This window comes from Syngnathus floridae, chromosome 9 (assembly GCF_059516105.1).
Source record: "Syngnathus floridae isolate MCC-2025c chromosome 9, RoL_Sflo_1.0, whole genome shotgun sequence".
Classification (NCBI taxonomy): Eukaryota; Metazoa; Chordata; class Actinopteri; order Syngnathiformes; family Syngnathidae; genus Syngnathus; species Syngnathus floridae.
Genome location: NC_142421.1, coordinates 3,157,502 through 3,178,569, shown reverse-complemented (window position 1 = coordinate 3,178,569; position 21,068 = coordinate 3,157,502). Strand labels below are relative to the sequence as shown.

Sequence of the window (21,068 nt, the reverse complement as noted above, 5' to 3'; positions counted from 1 at the left end):
TGATGGTTGAGTGCACGCTTCCGTGTGTGTTTGGGCGAGAGCGCGCTGGAATGACTGCAAGCAGGTTTCTTGACTAAGATAAATGGCCGCTAACGGGGGACAACGCAGAGGTGATGTGCCCTGTGGCGTTCACAAAAGAAATGCTTGGGGGGACAATTCCTGTGTAAGCACCAAAAACTGAGTCGATTTTTAAGACAACACTTAAAAAAAAAAAAAATTCACAAATTGCACAAAAATCACTCAAACCAAACAACCATCATGATTGTTTCGGTTACAAAAGCACATTTTGCAAATTTCAATTTTCCAGCAGCTTTGCCTATCAGATAACAACTGCATCTGTTGAATAATTCATTTTTTTTTTTTTTTGTGTTATCATCTTCAAGCAGCTTGTCCAAACCGCACAGTGGGGGGAAAGAACTGCAAACTAAATTTTATTGTTGCTGTCTAAGTTAACTTCTCGATGAAATAATTCTCCAGAATGTATATTGTATAAAATGTTTTCTGTGGGGGTGGTGGGGGTGTTGTCTTCCACTCACGGAAATGATCAAAACAAATGACAATGTCTGAGACGGAGGCCGCAAATGTCTGACAGCCCTTTTTGCACAACAGATGTTTTTACAGAGGGGTGTCTTCTCTCCGCTGAGCAGTCTCACACATGAGAGACCCCCAAAAGCTGCAGATAAACGTCCAGAAAAATCAACATGTAAATTTGTAACTGCCACATTTCAGATTGGCGAGAGAGGAAGGGGGTGCATATCTGTATTATGGACTTTGCATGTGAGGCATGGATTGCGGATTTCAATACAAGAGAAAAAAAAAAAAACTCTGTTATGTGTTATGGTGAAAAGATAAGTCTCTATTGATCCAGGTTGTGGGCAAAGGCTGCACTATTGACAGGAAGACAGAAGACGCGGAGGGGCGATATTTCATACATTTGCTCGGTTCACTCCATCACTGTGAAAGGGCTGCTTTTTTTCCCTGTGCTGTATATAATAACACATGTGCTCTTTATTTCCCTCAGATCAATGGTAATGTGTGTAGGGGAGGGGGGGGGGGGGCAAAGATGGATGCCGTGGACAGGTTAACCTATCAAGTGGATGGGAGGCACACGGACCGAGACAAAGAGGGCCCGTCCCGTTTGCTGACACGACGCTAACATTGTTGTACGTAGAGTTGGCTCACTTATATCAAACGAGCGGATCATGGTAAGGATAGATAAATGTCATTTTACAATAATAATATTGCAAGACATGGTTCGGTTGTTAAAAACAGTCAGTTGTAACGTTACAGTATGTTAAGAAAAAAGTCGCTTGAAAATTAAGGCTTTGAAAAATGTTATGACGGTAAAACAAAAAAGAATTCAAACGAGTAATATATTGTTTTGTTGTATTTTTCTTGTAATGTTTTATCCCTGACAACATTTTATTTTAACCACAAAATATTACTATTATATATTATAGGCAATATTTATAATGTACTATCGAGATTAGCCAGTCTGCATAAAATTAACAAAATGGCCGATTGGTAGTGTCATTTGTTAGCACAAATTAAATCCTTTTTTTTTTTTAACGGCACAAATCAGTGGTACAGAATGCAGATTTGAAACATAAATTTGGGCAGTGACAAATACAGGCAACTTTGCAAGAGTTTATTATTAACTCAACTGTATTCTGTATGTTTTGGCCACGACGTATGGTGGCCTTTAAGGGTCAATCCGCTAGAGTCACTAAACATTTAAAACTAGAATCTGGTCAATACAAATGCTCAGGTTGGTCAAACTCAGCGAATCTCTTGTCCCTTCAATTCTAAAACCATCATTAAAAGTCAAACTCTTCTACCAACTTAGCCTGTGTCATTAAACAGTTTGTCGCAGCCGCACAAAAGCATTTCAAATGGCTTCGAGAAATGAATTAGAGAAGAAGATTCTGATTAAAGACAGACTATGATTAGGAAGGCAAGCTCTTATTGCCAAAGTTCTGAATAATTAAACCCTTCTGTGCTTGAATTCACACTGTAAATGACCCTTTATGATGCTCCCAGACAGCTACACTAAGTGAAATTTGCTTTTCAACAAACTCGCCCCAGCAAATAATGTGCTGATAGGATCTCTGTCGCGTGAGCGTTTCGGCAGAAACCATCGAATCATCGGAAGCCATTATATTACGGATGCGATGTTACACGTTGGCTCGGAAAATACAATAAAAATCCAAATATGAAGTCACTCTAGCTGAACTGAAAATTGTACGTTAATAGAATAACAGAGCTCCAGCAGACAGCTCTGAGCGTTATTGTCTAAAGTTGGGTAAAGGGTAATTAATTTGGCTCATTCAATGTTTTGTTGATGAGGATTGTAATTTCTTTCTTTTCTTTCTCCACTCTTCGCTCAGACATCCACGCAGTCGAACCCCGGTCGTCATTGTCTGAATGTAAATGTGTCAAATATTCACATGTGGAGGCTCAACATTGTTGAATGACATGCTCGGTTATGCTCCCGGCATAAAAATGTCCACAGCTCTGCAAAGGCGCCATTAGCACGTGTTAAGGTTTGACACATCATGCCTGTACCCTAAATGTTTTCTTCAACGTTTGTGTGCCGATAACACAAATAAATCATTGTCACTTATACCATTAGGGTTACACTTGTAACACATGGCTTGCTTAATTTCAGCTTGTAAATTGTATGCAGAATATAAAATAAGACAAAATGAAAATGTTCATCATTTGATTGTGCTCAAAACTTTTACTCGATAAGAACTAAATAGTAATATTAGTAGCCTTTCACATTCAGCTCTGACGAAATTATATATGTACAATCTGTATCCACATCATTAATGTTGACGTGAAGCGGTTCACTTCTCATTAATAACTCTATGCTGCCACCTTGTGTCTGTAGGTTGCTATTGCGCCCTCTAGTTCTAATGCATTATACACCCACTCATTGCAACTCAACTTTACATTCCCCTAAATACTAGTATATTTTGCAAATATAACCTGTACAACGCAATTGGAAGCAAAACAAATACTACCAAAAAAAATGACCTCAAAGGTCATTGAAAGTTCAGCCAAGTTAGATGCTGCTTTGTTATGAGAAGCACATTTCTCCTTTAAATAGCACATTGAGCAAGCAGAGAACAAAAAGACAATAGAATGAAATATTAATAAGTGCATGTCTGCATTAAAGATAACATAGGGTAACTGAGAGCGTCGCTGATCTTGCCTCAGATAACATCTAACTCATGAAGTATGTATAGGCAACTAGTAATCAGCATTACTCGAGATCCAGATGGGATCCCACACATTTCAAATCGTCGTAAAAATACATTGTCACATAGCTCAGTTATAATAGCAATAGTTTAATCATTTTAATAGCCTTTAAATGCTTTTATGGGGAAAATTTACTCACCAACCAATCAGAAGGAGTGAAAGTGTGACGTCACTATGGCCTTGACCATCCATCACCGGGGGACAGTTTCACCCCTAAAATGAGAATATTTCGGGACACTCTTAAACACATGACGTAATGAGTAAAAAATTTTAAAAAAGCTTAACAGCAGGAAACGACCAATTGATTCTTTCTTCACGACAGGACTTCTGAATAAAATTACTATGAAAGACTTTTAGGGTGTAAAATGGGAAAATCTTTGGTGACATTGTGGTACAAACACCTGGGTATTGTTTGAATTGTGCTGGGAAAGTATATTTCAATCAATAAAATGTCATTTTGCTTTTTCTTTTTTTTACACGTCAAAACATTTGCATGCCTTTTGTGCTCCGCATTGGTTGAACTGAGCTGTTTACAATGTGAGGAAATGACGTCCCAATGTTGTGAATTGCTAATAAGCTTCCACAATCACACTGACAGCCACTAGGAGTCCACAAATTCTACACAAAACATTCTTCTCAGGAATATACTTGAAGCAACGTGAGGAACCTTAATGTCCTCACAATTTCGTACGCAGTAAGTAAACTCGAAATCGATGTCGTTTTGTTTCATAAGCACAGGCTGCTTTGGTTAGCCTCTTAGCTGTTAGCGTATATGCTAACTAACAAAACCCCGGTAGCCTGTTAACAAATATAAACTTACCAGTTATTTCCCGCCCAAGCTGATAGTTGAGGTGAAGATTGACGTCGCCAAGTGAGCAAAAGTTTCGGAAATCCTTCCGTCGTTGCTCTAATATGCTGTAAAAACACATACGAGCTTAGCTTTGGGTTAGCATCGCAGCGTCGCCCACTTGCTAACTCTTCCGTGTACTAGCTGAGAATTATTGCTGGATGACAAACTCTCCACACGTGCACTGATTAACGTCCTCATTTCACATCAATAAATGCGCTTTATATGTTCAATTGAGACAAATTATGTATGCAAAGTACTTTATTGTTAAAATTCCAAGCTTATCAAACCCCAAAGTGTCATAATAAATTGTTTTGCAACTTGTTCATGTAAGCGTGCCCTATATGGTCTGACGACAGTGTGGGTGCACTTGTTATGAGGTCAGCGGGACCACTCCCACGTATATAAGCCCGTGTGCATTTCTTTTCTGTAGTTAGAAAACCACCATGGACCTCCACAAAATCATCCACGGTGCGTTGCACGACTTCCTACAGTCTTATATCCCCGATGCAGATCTCAGGTAAACTTTTTCATTTGATCATTTTATTTGAACCGTGTGCTTTTGTGAGTAACGCAAACCTTCTTGAATGCAGTGCACTTGATGATGTCCTCTTGTCCTACATCACTGGAGTTTTGGAAGATCTTGGCTCCCAGCAAAGTGTAGAGGAGAACTTTGACGTGGAGGTCTTTGCCGAGATGCTGGAGGCGTACATACCGGGATTTGCGGAAATTGATAGGTCAGAACATGTCAAACTCCAGTCGATCCTGTATAATTTAATTTACGTGAGCTTATGTGAAATAGCTTTTTTGTACGTTACAATATAAAAGAAACTAAACGACTTTCAAATATCACTTTGCACTTTCAATGGAGTAAAGTCCCTGATGTATTTTTATGTTGCAGTGTAAAAGTGTGTGAAATGATGTTTAACCTGGCGTCCACGCTAGCTACAGCTCGCACCTCAGGTACTTCTTAGCTTTTTTCTTTTTTCTATCTTGGGTAGCCTATTGATACTCAGCATGTGTTCCTTTCAAGTGGACGGAGAAAACGGCGTGCCAAAGACGGTCGACGGCTCGTTGAAAATCGCCCCTCTCTTACCGAATGACGCCCCATCTGGCAGGGAAATGCAATGCCTACAAACACAGACAGAGGGCGCCACAGCCAAGGTAATTTTCATTTCAATGGGGATTGTTTTCATGGAAAATGTTGAAAGTAGTCGGGCCTGACCTGTACACATTTCTAGCTCCCCGTGTCCGAATTGGAAAGCCAGGAGCAGCACCTTCTCGAGATGTTCCCCAAGTGTAGTCTGTCGGAAGCCCGCAGCGCTCTGTCCATTGCCAAAGGAGACATGGAGGAAGCCGTGCGCCTCATCATCGAGGGCGACGTCCAACTTAGCCCCACTCCGCTCAATGTGAGTGTCGCCATTTTGGATCATTTACCACCTACGTCGTGCTAATGTTGACACTTGGAGGAAAAAAAAATAACCTACTTTCCGTGGCCTCAGGTAAATCAAGGGAAGAATATCTCATCAGTGGCGGATCAGAAACTGAAAGAAAGCATTCTTGAGAAGTAAGTGAAGCAGTTGATGATTCCAATTAGGTAGTTTAATCGCATATTTAATGGTCACTTGTTGCTAGGAAGACCTCGCCAGGCAGCACAAAGCAAAAGTAAAATTATTTTTACCCCCCCGCAGGTACATGCTGGTCGACAACGAGGAGGACAAGAAAACGCATCGACCGGTCGCCCCTAAAGAGGTAAAGTCTGTCCGCCGTTTGCAAACGCGTTGCCCGTTTTCACGCGTGCCTTGTTTTCAACTGCGGCAGGCTCCCAAAAAGCTGGTCCGCTACCACGGCAACCAGGTGGTGAGCACCAAAGGAGAACGCTATCAGGTGGTAAAGAAGAACGAGACGGACGACATGAAGAAGACCTACGTCAACCTCAAGCCGGCTCGCAAATATCGATTTCATTGACAGCGCGGCGGGGCTGATATCATCTTGACCTATTTTGGTTTATTTATATAATCGCTCTGGTTTGAATTGGATTTTTTTTCTTAATCAAACATGATGTTGTCATGGTCCACAGTGCTTTTTTGTTACATTTTCTTCTGGAATTTTCTTTTTTTTATTATTATTGTTGCATATTTAGTACCTGACTGTTTTTTAACGTTTGTGAGTGTTGAAATGAAGCAACGGTGTTTGCGCGTATATAAGCTATTCGCTACTCGCAAATTCGCCACCAAAGCCTTGTATCATGGAAAAGTAGTGCTTTGGTGCCATTTTGTGACATCTATTTAGAATTATAGGTCGTTCGTGGCAGATTACTATAACAATTTGTCAAGTTCTAGTGGTGCTTTATATATTTTCCTATTTCAAATACTTTCAAGTTCTTGTCACTGACATTTTTTTGTTTTTGCCCTAGCGCAAAAACAACAGACTGACTTCTGATCGTTTGCACTGTGGTTTCCCTTCAGTTAAATAACGCATTGTTATATTATGTTACAGTATTGCGAAGTAGTGTTTTGGAGCACTCCATGTTTTAGATTTGCGGGTATATTTATTATTAGATGACTTTTCTATTATTGCACCATGTCTCTGTATTTTTCCAAATGAAATATAAACTAAATAAATGTTGGTGCCTGATGAAAAATATGTCAAAATTGTGGTTTTATCCAAAAGGGGAAAAAAAATTGATAAGGCCACAAATTTTGACATGTTTTTTTTAGACGATAAGCTTGAACAAAAGTAACGATTGAAGATGCCCAGAACTCAATTGCGATTTTACTGGAATCTCTTTAATTCCTAATTAAATAGCAGCAGTGGTGTTTGTGACGGATCTGATGATCGGTTTTACTGTGCCGTGTGCGGTGGCTCTTGACTGAACTTGTAACTCCCTTGCTTTGACGAAAACGCACAATTTATAGTAAAGACTAATTTTGTAGACTAATTTTGTTTCTCTGTCTTCATTTTATTCTTTAATTACAGAAATAGCACAAAAGAGATGAGTTCCATTCAGTAAATAACATAAGTTGTGTAAAAAACACGCAACTCCAAATTTTGTGAAATTGTTTCCATCCATATTCAAACTACAGAAATGAGGCAAAAACAAGTGAATCACTGCAAATTCTTATCCCAATTTTTTTTTTTTTTCCAGTGTATTGGATTGCTCTTGGTAACAAAACAAAATTTGGAGATAAGTGCTTTCCTGTGTCGTAGCACGTTTGACAATCCAAGCAACAGGAAGTGTAAACAAGCAACAATGAGTCCATTTGTGCGATGAGCTTTGGTGAAGCGGCGTTGAGGTTTTTTTTTTTTTTTTTAACGGCAGAGAACGTCACACACAAACCGCCATGAAACTTAACAAGCAGCTTTAAACCTGATCATGGGTGCATCATAAGGCTTAAAAATGAGCCAAACAGTAAATAACTTTCCCAGGAAGACATAACCTGAATGTTGGTGTCATCGCTAAACATATAATCTGCATTTACAATATTATTTATTTTTTAATGATGCCCTTGCTAATCCTAATCCAATCGTCTTTGAAGTATAAATCCAAAACGATGACGTACTTAACACAGTCGCCTACTTTTGAATATATGCGATACATATAAATGACCGTACTTGGATTCATTACCGCGCCAACCGTCTCTCCCACAAGGCTGCAATATTTTCTTTAGCGTTAAAATAATTCAGCTCAATTCATTTGCTCTAAATTCACCTTGGGGCAAGCACGCTTTAAAACTGTTTACTATAAAAATGGGCAAATATTACAGTTAGCATTACAACAGTTACGTGTGAGGATATTTTTAGCCATTTCACAGAATTTAGTAGGAACTTGTACCAAAACAAAAAACATCCTCCATCACCAATAATCACATTTCATTTCCACCGAGCTCACAACGTTATTGAGAGTGATCGGCAAATTGCAACAGCGGTACTGGAAGAGTCACCGAAAGGCAAAGTAGATGTACTTTGATATTTTAGCTAAGCTAAGTGAGCTAACACAACACCAGAGACACACTCGCCGTGAACTTGTGAACTTAACTTACTTATTTGCCTTTGTCAAGCAGCCACAGCAATCTGATAATTAAACGTACAGAAAAGTTGAACTGCTTTTGAAACGTTAAACTTGACACCCCTATTACCTTCGAAGGCGAGAAAAAAAAATCGCAACTTCATAAGTACAAGCGGTCTGCTAGTGGTTTGTCGATCCTTCGCTGCACACCCTAGTCGCTTATTTATTCTTTTAAATAAGATATTCTGAGAACACTGCTGGGCATAAATAACTAACCAAAAGACGCAAAAAGAAAAACTTCTTGTTCAAGTACAGTCAACTCCCGTGAGACGGGTAAAGACGATGGCACCGTGAGAAGCGCGATGGTTTCAAGATAGCCATGCAGCGACATAGTCCGAAAGTCAAGTTGGCGCAATTTCAAGGCTCACCCTTCTTGTTGGGATCTTCGTATCGTCCTGTGATCATGGTGTTGAGCAACGGTCCCACCTGAGGAGGAATAGACACAGACAAAATGGAAGTCTCCCCTTCAAAAGTGTGACACGTTGGTGAGCCAAAAGTAGAAAATGGGTTGCTGGCCGGGTCGGACATGCGGCGAGGGATTTTCACCCGATGTAGGTGACCTAAATGCAAGTCTGATTCTGCAGTGGTTCGCTGTTTTAACGGCCTAAAAGGAGAAAACAAAGTGCTTACTTGTCGAGGGTCGCCAAGCGCTTCTCCCAACATCTTCTCGATGTTCCTCATGATGGCCACCTTCTGGTGAGCTCGCAGCGGGTATTCTATCCTCTTCGGTGTGGGTGCTCCCTGAACACAGACATCCAGATCATCTCCATTTTACAAAAAGTTAAAAAGTTTGGCATTACGAAAAATAATTTCAGCAGTTATGTTATCTGGCTAGTTTTTTTAATGCTCTGTTTTGCTCTCACACATTTTGGCATGAACAAAAAAGTATTTTACAAACTAATTTCAAGGCCCATGCTTTTGCTAAAATTGCCCCCGCCAACATGGCCGCCACAGAGGCACGTCCATGAGTTGGACTGCTAAATGGCTGCTTTAAGATAAATGATAGCGTACGTAAAAATACATACAGTTACAGGCATATATTCTTTATGCTCTGCAAAGAATGAGTCACTGTCCCCACGTAAAGCTGTATTATACTGCCCCCAGGTGGCCAAGGCGTGCACAGCAGCACCATGTCCATTCAAGTGGAGCAAGAATTAGGCCATAACTGTTTTTTTTTTCTTCTTCAATTTAATTATGTGATTAATCCAATTCTTTACAAAGTAGAATATGAATGATATTTGATTAAATCATTTCACTATTCAAAACTCCTGAAAATGCATACTTTGTACCAGAAGTTGACTGTGATTGTCACGCCACCACTCAGCAGCGATTCTATGTGATGCCACCTGTTGGAAAGACAAGAAAATAAACAAACTACAAAAAAAAAAAAATTCAAATGTATATTTGCATAGTGAAAATCGACTTCTTACCAATACATGGGGATGTAGAGCACATCTCCTGGGCCCACAACCGCCTCATAGCCAACAACGTTTTTAAAATTGGGAAACCTACTGTAGTCAGGGTTGTCAAAATCAACCTAGAAATGACAAAAAAATAAAAATTCTCTCTTCATTATTGACAGTCACGGCAGCTCGCATTCTTGTCAAGAATATAAAATGGGTTCATCGCGACTTACTTGACTCTGTCTATCACAGGGATGGTGGACAGGGTACGGATAGAGACACTCAAACTGGTCCGGAGGAAAAAGGATGCATCTCTTGTGGCCTTTGATTTGCGCAAAGAAGTTCTGCTGCTCGTCGTAATGCGCCGGCGTCACGTTGCCTGGAGAAGATGACATCGTCACAAAGGAATACCGACGAGGAAGCGAGCGCGTGGGAGAAGCCAAACCCGCGCACCTTCCATGCCTATGAGCAGGAGGTTGGATGTTAGCTGGCCCCAGTTCATTTTGGCCTGCTGCTTGTTGATCCAGTTCCAGTTGAAACCGAGGAAGTCCAGCACTATCTTCTTCCCGACCGTGTCGTTGAGCGTTTGCTGGAGGTACACCCTGGCCGACGGAGCATATGATGTCATAGAAAGGCTACGTCGTTAGACATGCTAATGGAACATTCCCTGTCAAATCATCTGAGGATTATTTTCTTGAGACTCTTCAAAAGATAAAAACTAACCGCTCTTCGCCTCCCGTTTGCTGCACTTGCTGCATCCTCTCCACAAACTCGGAGAATTTCATCTCAAGTCGTTGGGACTTGGGGACAAAGTTCTCCACGTTGGCCAATTTCTTCTCGTCGTAATAAAGGAACTTGTGGTTTTCCGCGATGTAGACGGAGAAGTCGCCGTTGCCGATGTTCTCTTGGAGGTACGAGATGTCCCATTTGAGGGCAGGGTACACCAGGTTTGTGTCTGTTAAAACCACCGGCTCCTGCAAATACATACAGTACTGCTGTATATCGGGGTTTAAACTTATTTAATTTAAATTGTCTTTCATTGTTTTGGGGGGGAACTTTTAGGTATCAAACACAAGATTTTTTTTCATATTTAGAATTGTTTATTTCTCTGGGATGAGCCGCCACTGTTCAGGTCGTTCACGTTTCATCGCGACTCTTTTGGAAGAAAAAAAGAAAATTAATAAGCCCCTGGTAGTGAATTGGCAACACTGCTTCAGAACACACACTCTGGACTGAGTTATGATGTTATGACAAGTTGGAATGCCGATACACTAAGAGCAGCTTTCTCCAAGGTGCAAAGAAAGAGTGCCTGCCATTGGACACCATCGGACACCGTTAAGTTGTGGCCTACGTGACTACGCGAACGTACAACCAAGGCGCGCTCCCGATGCCGCAGGGAGGAAGTTAGAAAACGCGCACAGTGTGAAAAACATGTTTCACGATACGGGAGCGCGCAAGGAGTGCTTTGTGGATTGTGAGGATGAGTGTACACAAACAGAAGAAAATAGAGACGCCCATTAACACGAGGTTGATTGTGATTGGTTAATTCTTATAGCCGTAAATTGGGGGTAAATTAGATATTTTAACGAAGAAAGCTGTGATTTGGGTCATTTCAACAAAAAAAAAAATTATGTTTTTTTTCAAACATGCTTAAGTCGTGTGACTTAATAGACTTTCTTCAGTGAGGGGCTGGATAGCAGGTTCAAATTATGCACTGGCACTATTCAGATTATCTTTAGCAGGTTTGGGGATGATTAGTCATATGATGTAGCACATTTTAAAAACAGATGGGAAATATAAATAAATTGAAACCTGAAGCTATTTAAAGTGCCAGTGCAAATAAAGTTCAGATGTCCTAGATGACTTTTCTTACAAAAGCCTCAAGGTTTTGTACTATTATTAAGTGGATATAGGTCGCGTTAACAGTGGAAAACAACAAACAAATGATCCACGGTAATATTAATGGTCATATTAATGCTTGTTGGCTTCTTACCTCGTTGTTGATGAGCATCTCGGCTCTGGGGTCGGTATGCGACAGCCTGGGAATGGGCTTGGTGGAGAACGTATACCTCCGCAGCTGAGAATCGTTCCAAGCCGGCTGGTGGATGCCAGAGAAGCCGGCGGTCGCGCTTTCGTTCGCCGCCGGCTTCTCAGCCTCCACGACGGTCGCCGCTGCCATGGTCGCTGGGTCGGACCTGCCTGTGCCACTCCACCAATTTACCCCCCGCACTGTCCGTCCTCTTCGCCACCGATTTGGAGGCTTTTGTCCTTAAGTCGCCGCACTACCAAGTTACACTCCACCGTGACGCTAATATTTGCGTTTTGGGGGGATCGATAATTCCTCAAATGATACCGAAACGTCAGCGAGAAAGGACGCTTGCCTCCGTTGAGCGTTCTATACTACGTTGAATGGGTATTTACACACTTGTGTTGACATCCGGAAAACAAACGAGATTAAATGCAAGCTATGTAGCAGAGGTCCCTGATAAATGAAACAGCGACATCTGGCGCAGGGGCGAGGTAATGACACTCGCGTTTGTTTGTTTTTTACTTTAAAAACGTCCATCCACCCAATGAAAACGTCAAGTAGACAAAACCAAGTCAGAGTATCGGTGTCAGAGTATTTTTTAAAGTATAAATAAGACAATTTATTCTTTAGAAATTGGAAGATTTAGTAAAAAAAAGAGTGTTTATCAATGTTTTGTCCCCCCTGCATGACCATTCTGAAGACCCTCGCCCCAAATGTAGAATTTAAATTGTTTTTTTGTTTTTTTTAATTTAGAAAAACTAAGACGTTTTTGAACACTAGAGGGTGCCCTTGCCTCTATTTTTCTTAAACGAAATGGGATACGTTTACCAAATGGCATATTGGAAAAAACTTGCATGCCGCGTCTTAACATTGATTGTCAAAATGGCTAATTGACAGTCCATTAGTTGCCGATTTAATTTTTGATTATTTCTACCTCGTTACCTCCTGCGACTGCTGTGCCGTCAATAATAAGCCAATACATGAAATATTATCAAACATAACCAAGTGCCTTTTGAAAGTGATGGGCCTTGACTGGATCTGTAGTCATCTCCGCCCCGCGGGGAGCCTCAACCGCTGGGGGCTCCGCGGTGGGTTCCCATGCTCTTGTGTTTCCAGTGCACATCAGTGGGATGAGCTGAGCTTGATCCCTCTGATGCTCCTCTCCTTTCCTTTCTTTCCCCATTCTTGTGTGGATGAGCAGGGAGATTGACCACCCCGTGAGCCCCCCCCCCCCCCTCCACAGTAGAAGCTTGTGTCTCAATCCTGATAACGAACACACCGCTATTGTCTGTTCTCTATCTGTTGCTCTTTTTTTTTCAACTCAACTTCCCCATGGAAGTCAAACGCGGTCAGACAGGTATTTGAGGAATTTGTGACACGGATTCCTCAGATTTTTGGGGTAATGGGAACACATGATAGCGCGCCCTGCATCCTCCCTCCTCTCTTCTTCTTATGTTGGCTTTCTCTCACATTCATATTGACCCTCGCCCCTCTAGGTGTTGTAGGTCCAGAACCCCTAAGCCTTAAATCCTATTAGTCAGGGATTCTTCCAAGCATTAAAAATATTTCCTTTTGCTTGCTACTGAAGAAGAATCAATCATGTTTTGATTTTTTTTATAAAGGGAAAACTACTATTTTAAACTTTGCCCTCAATAAGGAGGAGGATCTTAGCAATTTTGAACAACTTGCTAAATGCACCATGTTTTGTGAGCGAGACGCTGCTTGAAATCCTACACTTCCTGCTCGCTGTCGACCATCTCTCCCCCGCCACCTTGTGCTCATGAACTTTGGAAAATTGGACATGGCAGGGCCGGCCCGCAAACATGGAACTTCAGACCTCTCGGTCGGAGGTCGCGTCGCCTGCCGGGTGGGGGCAAATGTTTGTGTGTCTGAGTCGCGATCAACATAAAGTGCTGGTTGACTTTTTTTTTCACACCAGAATATTCGTCATAAAAGGGGTTAGGCCTTAACTGATCTGAATAATTCATTTCGTGCAACAAAATGCAAGTTATGTTTTTATATTTACGTAGCTTTAGCATTTAGCTTTGACGGGGGGGGGGGGGCAGTTGAGTGTCTACCGGGCAACATGTCTGGAATGCTCTGCTTTTCATGACGAGGCTGAGTGATCCCGTCGGGGGATCATCGTCGGAGGGAGGGGGGTCTTTTGATTATCATGATTTGCTAAATAAGATGTCAACAAGGTGTTTCCTTGACACTTTATTGAGCCAAAGGAGGAAGGTGCAGAAACCGCTCCCCCTTTCTTTCTCTATGGGACCTCTAATCTTGTCTTTCTTGTCTGAAGGGTTTGGCCCTCGGTTGCCACTCGCTGGCCCCTGCCAGGTTGGGCCTGGGCACTTCTTCGACTAGCTTGGCAGGCATGTGTTTATAAAAGCCACTTGTTGGGGTACAATACTGGAACTAACTTCTTTTGAGGGAACAGTGTGAATCTGTGTAAAGCCTTTTCCCAAAGTCCTTTAGGAGGCGACGGGCCATTGAGAGCGGCCGAAGAAGGGGGGGGGATTACCTTCCTCGACAGCGGCGCATTTCCGAGAGAGCTGATTAGCTCCGCGTGCATTGTTAAATCGAGCAAAGGCAGGCCCTAGAGAAGTGAAAGGAGCCAAATAGGTGGGCCCGTCGGGATAAAACAGCCGCAGGAAGCCTTGCACAAGTTTTCCCAACATTCCCCCGCCTCCCCGCCTGAACACAGCGCTAAGGAGGCGCGGCGTGAAAAAGGAGATTAGCATACAAAATTAGAGGCGGGATGATTTTTATAAGGGCGACTTGCCTCATGGCCTCCTCCGTCTGGACAAAGTTAATTAAACTAGTATTAAACAGTAAAGAAACTCGGGCGTTCTTTTGAGGATTACCAAGAGGGAGGGTACAGGAGGAATTTGTTGTGGTGGTGGGGGCAAATTGAGAAAAGCACGACGGAGAGAAGGTGAAGGGTTTTCCTTTCTTTCACGACCCCCCCCCCTTTCCCGACTCCACCTTGAGGACTCTAACTCCGAGTGGCGTTATGTTTACCTCAGAACAAGTCACGAGGTGAGGCGAAATGATATCAGGAAGGATTTATTATTCTTTCATTATAGCTGAATAGAAAATAAACACAACTAAAAATACAACTAAGTGGTGCAATAAATTAACAATGTACAGTACAAAGTGCTTCATCTTATATACATTTAAATACAACAAGGGGGGGGGGGCGAGGAACGTCATGGAATAACTTCAGGTGGTCCATAAAAAGGCTCTGTCACTATGTACTTTTTCAAAAACCTAATTGTAATATGCGGAAAAAAATTCTGTGACAGCAAAAAATCTCTCTTACATGTTTCAAGCAGTTGTCTTGAGATTGTCTTTTTTTTTCCTGGAAATGTACAACTTGTCCGTCCATTTATGACCCAAAGTATTTCAGTGCTTCTTACCGAGCTTGAGGGTCTTGCGTCGCCCGCCCGCACTTTCGTTCCTCCCCCTAGCGCCTCCTTTCTTCACGCAGAAGAATTTGGTCACCGTCTTCCTGCACTGTTCGCACTTGACGGCGCAGCACCAGTGGAACTTACAGTTGCAGCTGGACACCGTCTCGGCCTTGCGCTCCTCCACGGCCAGGCCGCACTCGCCGCACAGCCTCTTACAGCTACGCTTTTCCCACTTGGTCAAGTTCTTGCCCTTCTTCAGGCACTCGCGGCCCTCTGTGCCCGTCAGGCCCAGCGTGCGGTTCTCCAAGCAGTAGTCGGGCGAGTCTTCTAGGTGGACCAGCTCCTTGCGGGAGATGGAGCTGAAGGTCTCGGCTACGGCCCCCCGGCTGGCCGCGCTGTTCCCGGCCCCGCGGAGAAGGTCCACCTTCAGAGCTCTGTGGTACTTCTCCTTCAGGTAGTTTCCCACCTCCCTGAAGTCGGGCAGCTGCAGCCAGCAGGTCTGCGTGGTGCAGCTCCCTGATACCCCGTGGCACTTGCACGTCTTCTGCATGGTCCCCTTCACTGCCTGCAGTCGGGATAAAACCGGCCTTAAATAGTGATTGCCAACTTTGAGAGATTGTCCGCCGTGCCTCAGGGAAATCATAAATGCTCATAAAAAATAAAAAGTGAATAAGGGTCACTCTGTGACTTTTAATGTGTGTGGCTTTAAAAAGTTGGGCGTGGCCTGTTGAATGACATGGGAGTCAGCCAATGAGAGAGCAGAGCTGGCTGTTATGGCCTCAGGATAACAGCCAGTTGGTAACTGGCTAACTGTTAGCAAGTCCTCGGGATAACAGCTAGCTGTTAACTGGCTAACTGTTAGCGAGTACTTGGGCCAACAACTTTTGAAAAGAATGGATTGTGTTCTCAACATAGTGGAGTAAACCAAAAGCCTGAAGAGGTGATCGCTTCGAGGTCCTCGACTTTGTTTTTGTTGTTGTCTGCGCTTTCTGACTTTAACCAACACAAAACATCTGTCGCTTGAAAAGAGGACGTGGTCCAGTCTTTTTTCTCTTTGTCAATCCAAAAGTTTCACATCGAGTACCCGTTGCGCCCCTCCCTTGAAAACACTATTTGTTTAGCCCGTTCATTATCATCATGTTTTCCGAGAGTGACAAGACAAAATGGAGAGTCCCATTGACTGGGGGTATCAAAAAAGACCCCCCCCCCCCCTCCTTCCCTCTTTCTGTGCCCATTTTTTTCTGTTACAATGATGCTCCAGGTGCCGTGGCGATCCCGGGGCCCGACGGGGGGGTTGCAAAGGCACCGTCAACAAAGAGCACTTCAGCTGCACGCCTGTGGTCCCCTCAGACTACCTCCGGAGCCGGACAAAGACCAACATAAATGTGGGATCCTTATTGCAAGAATAAAACTAAACACTTATTTAAAAAACGGGGGGATAATACGGAAGACCGTGCAATGTCTGGCTCCCCTGGATCTCCAATTAGGCTTGCACGCCGGCGATCCTGCAATTCTCCAGGAGAGGGATTGTCATTCAGAGCTAGTAAATAGGCCCTTCTGGTACAGCGAACACACTGTTATGATCGGGGACGAGTGGCACCTCACTTATAGTCGTGTGAAAGGGGATGCTTGGGTGGCACACTCGCAGAGATGGATTGGGGGGGAGGAAATCAGCTGGAAGGCCGAGAAGGAGTCCCGAAAAAAAAAACGGCATCTATATCGCTTATATAAAAAGAAAAGCAGTACCTTTCTGCCAGCTTCGTTGTTGTGTAAATTCATAGCCGCTCGGGCATCCTGGCCGGTCTCCAAAGCGTCGACAAACTGTTTGGCGATGGCCTCGCCGAAACCGACGTTGTCACTGCAGCCTCCCCACAACCAGCCGTGACCGCCTGGAAGTGAAACACAAACGTTATGAGATGAGGTTTCATGATCATTTCTCAAGATTTATTTTACGATACAATCGGAAGTCTCTTACCTCGTTGTCCGTTCCGGCTGTCGTCGCAGCCGCAGTTGTCAAAATCCCCGAGACTGCAGTTCCTGGTCAGCGTGTACATGACGCCGGCTGAGCTGATGGCGTGCACGAACGCCGTCTCCCGATTGGCTGGCGGAGAGACTCATTTAATGATGCTGTTTCATTTTTTTTTTACATACCACCTGCAATAGGTGAAAATCCACCATATTCCATGTAAATATTGTTTGACCTCATTCACCATATAAATGTCTTGAAGAGGCGGGCCTGGTGTGGCGTGTGATGTCATCGAGTCTGCATGTGAGCGCCTGGGTGTGAGCCGTGGCCGACAGCAGCTGTTGCTCGAGTGTGCAAATAATTGATATAACTGCCGACTTGCCATTTAAAAAAAAATAACATTTTTAAATCCAGAATTGTATTTTTATTGTCCTTAATAAAAGCTCTGCTGAATTTCACTCCATAAGCATAGCAACAGGCCTTCTCCCTGATGCTAATCGACTTTGTGTGTCGCATTCACGACAGCGCTGATCTAGTGAGAGCGCTTGGATTAGTGTGTTTGTTTTGGCACATGCAGAAGAGAATGTAACAGTCCCATACTGGCCCACAAAGGTGGCTTTGGAAAACGCTGTTTCAGCATTTAGTCCAGATTGCTTCATGTGCTAGCACTTACCGCTACGCAGGCTGCTGTGCGTGGACAACTGCAGAGCTCTCTCGGGGCAGTTCCAGCGATCCCACGCAAATTGGGACTTGCACTCCTCGATGCCGCTCTGGGCCCCCGCCGCCACACTGCTGGAATAGATCAGGTACGCCTGCACGTGACACAACCAGTGAAGCTTTGAGATTTGGATGGCTTTTTTTTTTTTTTTTTGCTTGATGACTGTCATGCCCTTCCGTGTAGGAGAGCCATAGCCGCCAGTTGTTATTTTTCAGCTATTTATTGAATAGTGGGAGATCATAGTGAGCACACTCGAGCAGAAGCTGCTGTCGACCACGGCTCAGGCCCAAACACTCACGCATAGCCACCCTAACCAGGCAATGCCTCTTTAATGCATCTGAATTAAAATTTGTGAAATTTGTACCTCTATTTTTACACTTTTTGACCTATTCAAACTGTTACAAATTGAATGTTCATTCTGGTTAAATTCTAAAAATATTTTTAAACTGAAAGTGCAAAATTAACTACTGGGGGGGTTACATAAATCAATTGCATTATTATTATCTTTAATTTTTACATTTCATGAGCAATTCAAACGGTTCAAATCATTCCATTTCTTTCCAAATTATAACAAATAGATATATATTAATCATTCTAACGCTCACCAATAGTCAGCAGACCCATTCCGAATTTCTGCTGGAATTTTAAAGTTGATTTCTATCATTTTGGTGGAATTAAGAGGTGGATCGGGCACCCAATCAACTGCACTATGAGCGTGTGAATGATCATATGGCTAATATGTCTCAAGTGGCTTTTTTTTTTTTTTTTGCTTGCTTGCTTGCTTGGGTGGAGTGTAGAAGCTCACACACACATAGGGGCCCAGGTTCTCGCTAATGATGACCACCCACTAAAGCAATAGCTGCCCTTGCCTCTTAACACATTCACACACACACAAACCTCTCAATAAGGTCAAGTGTACGCATGCAGGAGGGGAAAGAATGAGGACGAATATGGCTGCATTAATCCCACACAAGAACCACACAAAAACAAGAACACACACACACAGTGATGAAAAAGCAGGAGCATATTTTCTCTGGGGATGGGAAGGAGAGATCAAAAGGAAGTTGGCTTACCTTGGGTCCAGTCATCAAGAAATTATTCACTGACCTGGAAAAGGAGACAGCTTATTCAACTCCGGGAAGCTCAGTGTCCATAACACATTCCCGCTCATTAGCGCATGGGAAACTGTCACACACAACCGATATGGACGGAAATATCCCATAATAGTCACCGTGCTGATGCCATTCCTACACATTAGTGACAAGTTGGTTACATTCATCGGGAAGTGAATGGGAGGTTGTGGGAAATCATTTCAAGTCACTTGGAGGGGAGGTAAGTGAAGTTGATGAGGAAGCAGATAGTTGCTATCACAGGACTTTTTTTTTTTTTTAATAAAAAATGATCAGATTGGATTAAAAACTAAAATTGTATCGGCAATTTCAGTACCCGATATAAAAATTTTAATTGCTCCATGATGTCAGCAATTGAAAACACTTCTCAAATGATCTTCACCCATTGAAGTGAATGGAAAAGTTTTTAATCTGTTCCATCTCTCCACAACAATTTTTTTTTATAAAGTAAACACCATTTGCTTTATAGAAAATATAGAATAACTAAATTAAATGGATTGCATTAAACAGTTCATGTGTGACAATTTATTGCTTCCATTCAGTGCGTATTTAACTTTTATTACTTATCTCATTTGCATTTGCATATTTCTTTTCATGATTAAAATTCCCTTTTTACTTAATTTTACTATCTTACAACTTGTTTACTAAGAGATTAAAAAGCCCCCTCCCCTCTCAAATTAACTTGATGCACTTTAATGCAAAATGCGCACGCATGCAGAAAGTGGACGCGAGACAGTTTCCACTCACCAGCAGCAGTAGGACCTCATGTGCGCCAGCAGGATGAAAATGTAGAAGCAAACCTCCCAATGCATGAACATGCTGACAGGTGACGAAGGAGATGGAGACTGAAGAGCTTCTCCTGCAAAACTGGAAGAAGAGGATGAGGAGGGGGTGCTCTGAAATGGAGCCACTCTCTTCCTCAACAAGAGATTATCTGCTTAATTAAAGATTGCCCCCCCCTCCTTCTTCTTACCCTCGCGGCCAATCCCAAGAGTCGCGGTGGAGAAGACTGAGATGATCAAAAGGGGCACCCTGGGCCTCGAGGGCCGGCCGGCCGGCCAGGACGATCTGCTTAATCCACGATTAAAGGGGGAAAAGTGCAACACTCATGCATGTTTTTGGTTAGATATACAAATTGTGTTTGTGATTCAATTGCGTCAAGGAGGTGACGATGTTTTTTTTCTTCTTCTTTACTCACATTTGCGCGCTGTTCAGGCGGTCGTGGTGCGTTTAATTAATTTGGAAATGGAGCGCTATCTGTAAAATCCTTATTTTAAAAAGTATTTTTTATTTTTTTCTTCCCCCCGCCATACAAAATGCTGAAAAAAATGTATTAAATGATTAGTTGCATTGGGTTCGCTGTTTGGAACAACTTAGTTACACTTTTTAAAAAAAATATATTCAAAATGCTCTTAAACAAAATATATCAAAATCAATGTTTAATATTCTGGCCACGGATTGTGACTTAATTTTGAATCTTTAAACACTTGTTAAAATGTTCTTATAAACAAATAAATTATTTATTGTTATTCATGTTGGTTTACAACAGCTTCAATTCATACGACGGCAAAATCTGCATACTTAAATCGGAGCGCGCACCACTATCCTCAACACTGCAGTTTACAGAAAAATTCAACTAGACCACAAAAGGATCAAACATTTGTTTTAGAAAAAAAAAAAAACCTGCGAGTGTTCGTAAATCCCCGCTTCCACGCAGGTTCCTTTCCGTGGAAATCCAATCTTCTTGTGTGCAAATTAGGATTAGCACAAAATACTTTCAAAGGATGTTTTGGATTAAGATACAAAGAGAAATGCTTAAAAGAAGGGATTCGAGCTTTTTTTTTAATGCATTACAAATGAAGGCTGTGGCCACTACATTAAGTACAACCAAATGAAATAATTATATTCACATTGAATCCTGCAAATACTTCATCGCTGTTTTTATGCTTTATATTTTGTAGTCAGTCCAGAACTGGAGGCTAAATTAGACACCAATATTTTTTTTATGGATAATTTATTTTAGAGTATTCAATAACTGAGGACGACAGTACGGAGATATCTTGAAGTTTGGGGCACTATTGGCCTGTAAGTAGCATTATTTGTCCAGCAGAGGGCGCTACTACACAGCTCCATTGGCCTCCCATACATTTTATTTAGCGCCCTTAGTTACTTATCTGATTCCACGGCGTTGAAAAACGGACTTGTTTAGAATCTGTTTTGACGACTTAT

The 21,068-nt window shown here is 42.4% G+C and overlaps 3 protein-coding genes and 1 long non-coding RNA gene across 4 annotated transcripts; 2 read left to right on the top strand and 2 right to left on the bottom strand.

Annotated features, from left to right (window-relative positions):
* Window positions 1–3,809: 3,809 nt before the first annotated feature.
* Window positions 3,810–7,052, top strand: cuedc2 (CUE domain containing 2). Its single transcript, XM_088384754.1, has 9 exons — window positions 3,810–3,958; window positions 4,545–4,631; window positions 4,705–4,848; window positions 5,013–5,074; window positions 5,145–5,275; window positions 5,353–5,520; window positions 5,614–5,678; window positions 5,803–5,863; window positions 5,933–7,052. The coding sequence occupies exons 2-9, from the start codon at window positions 4,558–4,560 to the stop codon at window positions 6,077–6,079; spliced, it is 852 nt and encodes a 283-aa protein (XP_088240880.1). The 5' UTR covers window positions 3,810–3,958; window positions 4,545–4,557; the 3' UTR covers window positions 6,080–7,052.
* On the bottom strand, window positions 7,053–12,028 carry hif1an (hypoxia inducible factor 1 subunit alpha inhibitor). The gene is made up of 8 exons (XM_088384753.1): window positions 11,577–12,028; window positions 10,307–10,557; window positions 10,037–10,185; window positions 9,817–9,962; window positions 9,611–9,717; window positions 9,463–9,526; window positions 8,811–8,921; window positions 7,053–8,606 (listed from the first exon to the last, which is right to left on the bottom strand). The coding sequence occupies exons 1-8, from the start codon at window positions 11,760–11,762 to the stop codon at window positions 8,538–8,540; spliced, it is 1,083 nt and encodes a 360-aa protein (XP_088240879.1). The 5' UTR covers window positions 11,763–12,028; the 3' UTR covers window positions 7,053–8,537.
* A 2,734-nt stretch (window positions 12,029–14,762) lies between these two features.
* On the bottom strand, window positions 14,763–19,905 carry wnt8b (wingless-type MMTV integration site family, member 8b). The gene is made up of 7 exons (XM_088384351.1): window positions 19,813–19,905; window positions 19,587–19,706; window positions 18,783–18,816; window positions 17,665–17,803; window positions 17,001–17,126; window positions 16,772–16,914; window positions 14,763–15,590 (listed from the first exon to the last, which is right to left on the bottom strand). Exons 2-7 carry the CDS (start codon window positions 19,655–19,657, stop codon window positions 15,021–15,023), a joined length of 1,083 nt encoding a protein of 360 aa, XP_088240477.1. The 5' UTR covers window positions 19,658–19,706; window positions 19,813–19,905; the 3' UTR covers window positions 14,763–15,020.
* Window positions 17,591–19,944, top strand: LOC148392925 (uncharacterized). Its single transcript, XR_015860203.1, has 2 exons — window positions 17,591–17,797; window positions 19,666–19,944. It is a non-coding gene; the product is annotated as an uncharacterized LOC148392925 (long non-coding RNA).
* Window positions 19,945–21,068: the final 1,124 nt, after the last annotated feature.